This window comes from Leptopilina heterotoma, unplaced genomic scaffold (genome assembly GCF_015476425.1).
Source record: "Leptopilina heterotoma isolate Lh14 unplaced genomic scaffold, ASM1547642v1 Lhet_123, whole genome shotgun sequence".
Taxonomy (NCBI): Eukaryota; Metazoa; Arthropoda; class Insecta; order Hymenoptera; family Figitidae; genus Leptopilina; species Leptopilina heterotoma.
The window spans coordinates 687,485-694,389 of record NW_025110842.1 but is presented as its reverse complement, the minus strand read 5'-3'; the positions used below and the strand labels follow the sequence as shown (position 1 = coordinate 694,389).

General features: G+C 22.7%; 1 protein-coding gene across 1 annotated transcript; it reads right to left on the bottom strand.

Annotated features, from left to right (window-relative positions):
- Window positions 1-4,053: 4,053 nt before the first annotated feature.
- On the bottom strand, window positions 4,054-6,819 carry LOC122512653 (CAP-Gly domain-containing linker protein 1). Its single transcript, XM_043628607.1, has 6 exons — window positions 6,135-6,819; window positions 5,806-5,947; window positions 5,532-5,705; window positions 4,990-5,124; window positions 4,634-4,768; window positions 4,054-4,291 (listed from the first exon to the last, which is right to left on the bottom strand). Exons 1-6 carry the CDS (start codon window positions 6,437-6,439, stop codon window positions 4,208-4,210), a joined length of 975 nt encoding a protein of 324 aa, XP_043484542.1. The 5' UTR covers window positions 6,440-6,819; the 3' UTR covers window positions 4,054-4,207.
- Window positions 6,820-6,905: the final 86 nt, after the last annotated feature.

Sequence of the window (6,905 nt, the reverse complement as noted above, 5' to 3'; positions counted from 1 at the left end):
TTAATTAGTCAATTCGCTAGGCCTCACCACAATTTTTACCAGTGTTGTTGAATATTTACAATTTTTTTTCGCTCTTTCGGCGAAAATTGGGGGAAATTTTTTTTAAAAATTCGGAAAAGAAAATAAAATCGAAAATTAAAAATTTTCATCGTTTTTAACAAAAAAAAAAAAAAAAAATGAGAAATTAGAGAAAAAATTTTCAACTAATCGAAAAATTCAACGCAAAAGGGAAACAAACATTTTCCAAAAATTCGGGAAAAAATTTTTGAATTCGAGAAAAGAAAATAAAGTCAAAAATTATCATTTTCCACCAAAAATGAAATTAAAAAATAGAAATAATTTTCACTTAATCGAAAAGGGGAAAAAATATAGAAAAGTTTTAAAAACGAAAATGGGGAAAAATTCCCCTTTTTTAAAAAAATCCAGTAAAAGGGGGAAAAGAAAATTAAAAGAAATTAAAAAATCGAAAATTGTAATTTTCAACAAAAAAGCGAAATTAAAAACGAAATTAAAAACACTAAAGAAAAAATTTTCACTTAATAGAAAAACTTTTAAACGAAAAGGGAAAAAAATTCCGAAAATTTTCCTTAAATTCGAAAAAGAAAATTAAAAGAAACTAGAGAGACAAAAATTATTGTAATTTTCAACAAAAACGGAATTAAAAAAAAAACACTTAAGAAACAAATTTTCATCAAATCGAAAAATTAAACAAAAAAAGGGATAATTAAAAAATTTAGAGTAAAAAGGAGAAAATAAAATTTTAAAAGACATTAGAAAATCAGAAATTGTAATTTTCAACAAAAAAAACAAAAACGAAATTAAAAGTACAGAAAAAATTTTCACTTTTAAACGAAAAGGGGAAAAAATTCGGAAAAGAAAATCAAAAAAATAAGAGACAAAAATTATTGTAATTTTCAACAAACGGATTATTAACAAAACAGAAAAAATTTTCACTCAATAAAAAAAATCAACCCTTTTTTTCTTATTTTTTGAAAGTTTTCTCTTTGTTCTCAAACGGAAAGAATAAATTTCAATTTTTAAAATTGAATTACCGACAAAAGAATAAATTTTAAAAATCAAAAAAACTACGATTTTTGTTTTTAAAAATTAAAAAAAAAACGATTTTATCGATAGAAAAAATGAGAATTTGAAAAAAGAAATCAGTTTATGAATAATTATTAATTATTAATTCAAAAAAGAAAAAAATAAATAAATCGGTTCTTCGATTTATTAATTACCGTTTTTTGATGCTATTACTTCCAGTAGATTGTGAGAAAGAACTGTTTTTTTTAATTAAAAAAGAGATTAAAGAAGAAAAAATATCGTTAAATGCCGTTAAAAAAAAAATTGTAACGCTTTATCGGTGGAAAAAAAGAGAGAGAAAAAGAGAGAGAGGCGAGTGAATTTTCTTTTTTCAATATTATTGTCACAGCAAAATGCACGAGAATTTTTTTTTTGTTTTTGTGACAAGAAAGAAAAGAAGGGAAATTGACTAAGTTATTTTTTTTTTAGTGAATGACATCAAGTGAATTGCGACGCTTTTAATTCTGCAATATTTAATTTTACTTCGACGATATTTTTTTGAAAAATTAATAATGCGAATCGGGAAAAAAATTTTCTTGCGGAAAAATTATTATTTTTTATTGTTAAATTAAAAATTTTTCTTTTAATTTCAAGGTTTTTTCAAAACTTTGGAAGAATTGGAATTTTTTAAAATTTGTTGAATTAAAAGGAAAAATTCTCGAGAGAAATTATAATTATTTTAAAATTGTTAATCTAAAGGGAAAATTCTCGAGGAAAATTTTAATTTTTGTTAAAATGTTTAATTTAGAGGGAAAATTAGTAAATTGAAAGGAAAAACCCTCGGAAAAATTATAATTTTTCAAAATTGTTAAATTAAGAGGAAAAATCCTCGGAAAATTAAAAATTTTTAAATTGTTAAATTAAGAGGAAAAATTCTCGGAAAAATTAGTAAATTAAAGGAAAAATCCTTGGAAAAATTATAATTTTGAAAATTGGCAAAATTAAGAGGAAAAATCTTCGGAAAAATTATAATTTTAAAAATTGTTAAATTAAGAGGAAAAATCTCGGAAAATTTATTAGACTAAAGGAAAAACTCTCGGGAAAATTATAATTTTTAAAATTTTCAAAATTAAGATAGAAAAAATCTTTGGAAAAATTACAATTTTTAAAAATTGGCAAATTAAGAGGAAAAATTTTGGAAAATTTATTAAATCAAAAGGAAAAACTCTCGAAAAAATTATAATTTTTAAAATTTTCAAAATTAAGAGGAAAAATCTTGGAAAAATTAGTAAATTAAAAAGAAAAAATTATGATTATTTTCAAATTGTTAAATTAAAGGAAAAATTCTATTTTAAATTGTTAAAGTAAAGGAAAAATTCTCGAGAAAAGTGATAATTATTTTAAATTGTTAAACTAATAAGAAAAATCCTTGGAAAAAATATAATTTTTCAAAATTCTTAAATTTAGAGGAAAATTATCTGAAAAATTAATAAATTCATGGAAAAATCTTGAAAAAATTATAATTTTTCAAATTTGTTAAATTTAGAGACAAAAATCTCTGGAAAATTAATAAATTCAAGGAAAAACCTTTGGGAAAATTATAATTTTTAAAAAGAAATTTTAATTTAGAGGAAAAATTAATGAATTAAAGGGAAAAATCCTCGGAAAAACTAATTTTTCAAATTTGTTAAATTTAGAGACAAAAATTCTCTGGAAAATTAAGAAATTCAAGGAAAAACCTCGGGAAAATTATAATTTTTCAAAATTGTAAAATTTAGAGAGAAAAATTTCTGGAAAATTGGTAAATTTAAGGAAAAACCTCGGAAAAGTCATAATTTTAAAAAACTTTTTAATTTCGAGGAAAAATTAGTAAATTAAAGGGAAAAATCCTCGGAAAAACTAATTTTTCAAAATTATTAAATTAAGTGAAAAATTCTCTGGAAAATTAATAAATTTAGGGAAAACCTAGGAAAAATTATAATTTTTCAAAATTGTTAAATTAAAAGGAAAATTTCTCGTGAAAAATTATAATTATTTTAAATTTTTTAAATTAAAAGGGAATAACCTCAGAAAACTGATAATTTTTAAAAATTAGTAAATAGAAAAAATCTCGGGAAAATTTTTTTAAAATTGTTAAATTCAGGGGGAAAATCTCGGGAAAAATTATTTTTTAAAATTGTCAAATTCAGGGGAAAAATCTCGGGAAAAATCATTTTTTAAAATTATTAAATTCAAGGGAAAAATCTCGGGAAAAATTACACATTTTTTTGTAAAATATTAGAAATATTAGAAAAAAGAGAAAAAGAAGGGGAAAAATATTTTTGCAATACACTTTTTTTTCCTTCTGTTCTTTTGAATAAAAATTTCTTTTTTTCATTTTGTTTTCTATTTTTATAATTCATAATAAAATAATAAAAAAAAAAACTTTTTTTATAGATGTAAATTATTTTTTTTCTCTCTCTCTTTTAAATCTTACGCGGTCAGAAACTGGAGAAGAAAGAAAGAAAAAAAAAGAGTGTGACCGATGAATTTTGTACAGTCCAATATAATTACTTGTTAGAATTATTTCTTGCACAAAATAAGACTTCTGTAAATAAATGAAAAAAAAAATGTCATTTGGAATGCGTGGATAATAATTTTTATTTTCAATGCAAAAAAAAAAACGGTTTATCTTGGAAATTGAAAAATTGTTTTTAATTTGTTAATTAATATTAAAATATTTTAATTTCAATTTAAAACAAGAAAAAGAAGAAGACTTAATTTTAAATGTAAAAAAAATTAATTTACTTGAAATTTTCTATTTTTTAATATTTTAAATAATTTAATATTATTTAAAATATTAAATAATAATTTAATATATTTGATTAATGTATTAAAATATTTTAATTGTGTGTAAAATATAAAAGTTATTAAATTAATATTTAATTATTAAAATAGAAAATAGAAAATAGTAAAAATATTAATTTGATATTAAATATTAAATCAGACAAATTATAAAAAAAAATTTTCTTTCTTATTTGCAAAAGAATATTTTATAAAAAAACAATTTCCAAGATAACTGTCGATTCCAGTTTTCAAAACCCATTTTTTCTGTTTGTTTTCGAATTTTTTTAAACAATTCGATTTTTTGTTAGTTTTTTTATGGAAATTTTAAATTATTTTTTATGCAAATTTCCCTCTTTTTTTAATTTTGTTCTGGTTTCCATTCTAGGAATTTTGTGAAATCATCGTTGGTTATTTGTATTTGTCGACTCGCTTCCAAAAAGGCCTGAAAAATATTTTAATTTCATAAAAATTTTATTTTAAATTTAATTTATTTTGTATAAATTTTTATTTAAATTAATTAAATTATTTCGAAATATTTTTCTTAGTTTATTTAAACGAATTAAAATATTTTGTAATATTTTAATTTATTTTATTTAAACGAATTAAAATATTTCAAAATATTTTAATTTATTTATTTTATTTAAATTAATTAAAATATTTCGAAATATTTAAATTAGTTTATTTTCTTTAAATTTTATTTAAAGGAATTAAAATATTTCGAAAAATATTTTAATTAATTAAAAAATATTTTGAGAAAAGTGCGAAAAAAAAATAATTTCGAAACCTTTTGTTTCTTGAGATTATCGACGAGGAGAATTTGTTTTTTATACGCTTGACACAATTCCGAGCGTTGTTTTTCCAAATTTTTTATTGACTGCCTCTTTTCTTCAGTTATTTTTCGAATTTGATCGCGTAAATCCTAAAATTATTAAGAAATTAATTTCGATGATCATTTATTTTTTTCTTTATTTTTTTTATGTTTATTTCTTCATTTTTATTTATTTTTCGTTTTTTTTTTGTTTTTTTTTAAATTTTACTTTTAAGGCGGTGCCAAAGTCGATGTGATTTTCCCATTGAAGCTCAATGTAAAAATCCAATCGATTGTGGAATCCCCTTAAAGAAAAAAAAACGAAATTTTACCTTTTCGTCTAATTTACTAAATTTCAGGGCACTACGAAGTTTTTCATTTTCCTCTAAACTTCTATTTAATCTCACATCATTGCTAATTGATTGTTGATTTAGATTTTTCACCTCTTTCCTTAATTCCTCGAGTTCCTAAAAAGTTTTCCAACGTTTTATTCGTATAAAAATGATAAACATTCAATAAAACGCAAAAAAAGGTAGAAAAAGCAAAAAAATTTAGTGTGATCGCACCTTTACGGTTTTTAGGTGCTATTTAGGTACCTTTCGTACCTTTTGGTATGTATGCACCTTTATGGAACATTTTACACCGTCGGTAAAAATAAAAATTGTCCAGAACGGAAAATCCACATTGGAGCAAGAGAGACAGATACGTAGTCTGTCTCTCTTACTCCAATGTGAATTTTCTATTCTGGACAATATTCATTTTTACCGATGGTAATTTGTAAATATGCTCCATTATACTTTTTTGAAAGCGAGTAAAATTTATTTAGCACAAATAGATGCTTTCTTTTTATAAAATAATTTTCCTTTTTTCCAACCTTTTTCAATGAAGAAATCTCGTTATTTTGATCGTGAATTTTCAATTGTGAATTCCCATTAATTGTTTCATTTTTCACAATTGACTCCTTTAATGAACTCAATTGATTTTGTAATTTTTCCTTTATTTCTGCTTGTTTTTTATTTTCGATTTCCAATTCTTTGTAGTTATTGCACTTTATATAAAAAATACGGAAAAAAATATTAAATTTATTTTTTATTATTATTATTATTATAAACAAAAAATGTTAAAATTTTATAAAAATAATTATAAACCTTTTTTTTATACTCATTTTGAATCGTCTGTATTTCAGTTTGTTGAGACTTTATTTTCGTCTTGAGCAATTCAATTACTGTTTCATTTTTCGAAATAGTCTCACATTTCGACGGTTTATTGAAATTTTTCATTTCCGCATTCCTGTTATAATGAATTTTTAATTTTAATTTATTTAAATTTTATAGATTCGGAAATTTTGTGAATGAGAGAGAAAAGGACAGACGTATATCTATATCCTTCTCTCCCATTCTTAGAAATTTACGATTCTAGGAATTTAAAGGTGATTTCACACACACACACACGTTTTTTAAACTAGAAAATCTTTTACCTATTTTGCACTTGAAGTACTTCGGTGGATAAAAAAGTAGTTGGAGTATTTTTTTTATGATAAAAACTATCCGATTGTCTCTCCATTAAAGTTGGAGCGTCTAATAATTTATTGCTGATATTATCCAGAGACGTAAATTCATAATGTTGATGACTTAACGTCAATGATGATGATGATGATAAATTATTTTTTCTCGATTCCATCATAACCGTGTCGACTTCTTTCATTAATTCACGTGTTTTCTCCTCTAACTCTCTATTTAGTTTATGGAATTCCTTCTCCTTCGCTAGTAAATCTTCCGACATTTTTCTCTAATTACTGTATTTACTCTATTTTCTCTATTTTTATACACTTTTTTTTTAAATCCCTTATTGGTCTCAATGTAGAAATTCGCTTAGTTAATTTCGTTAATTATTTTGTTTACTTCCGACGACGCCATTTGTAAACAAATATTAACGATCGCGAATTTGCAAATGCAAAGTTGTGAATTAGGCCTAACGTTGAAAATCGTAAAGGTGACTTCATAACGCTCAGCTAATTCCCTAAGTTACGTTTTAGCGTAACGTAGGTTACGAACGGCCCTTTAGCTCTTAAAACGAAAATGTAAACTGACGAGAGAGAAAAGAAGAGAAATATCCTTTTTTATTTACGATTTTACGCTTTTTGAATTTGAATTAAAGCAAAAAGTCGAGTTTTGACAAAAACGAAGACTTGGTCGAAAAAAGTTCAGATTGTGAACGAATCTTAAGGAACTTTCGAAACTAGGGAGAA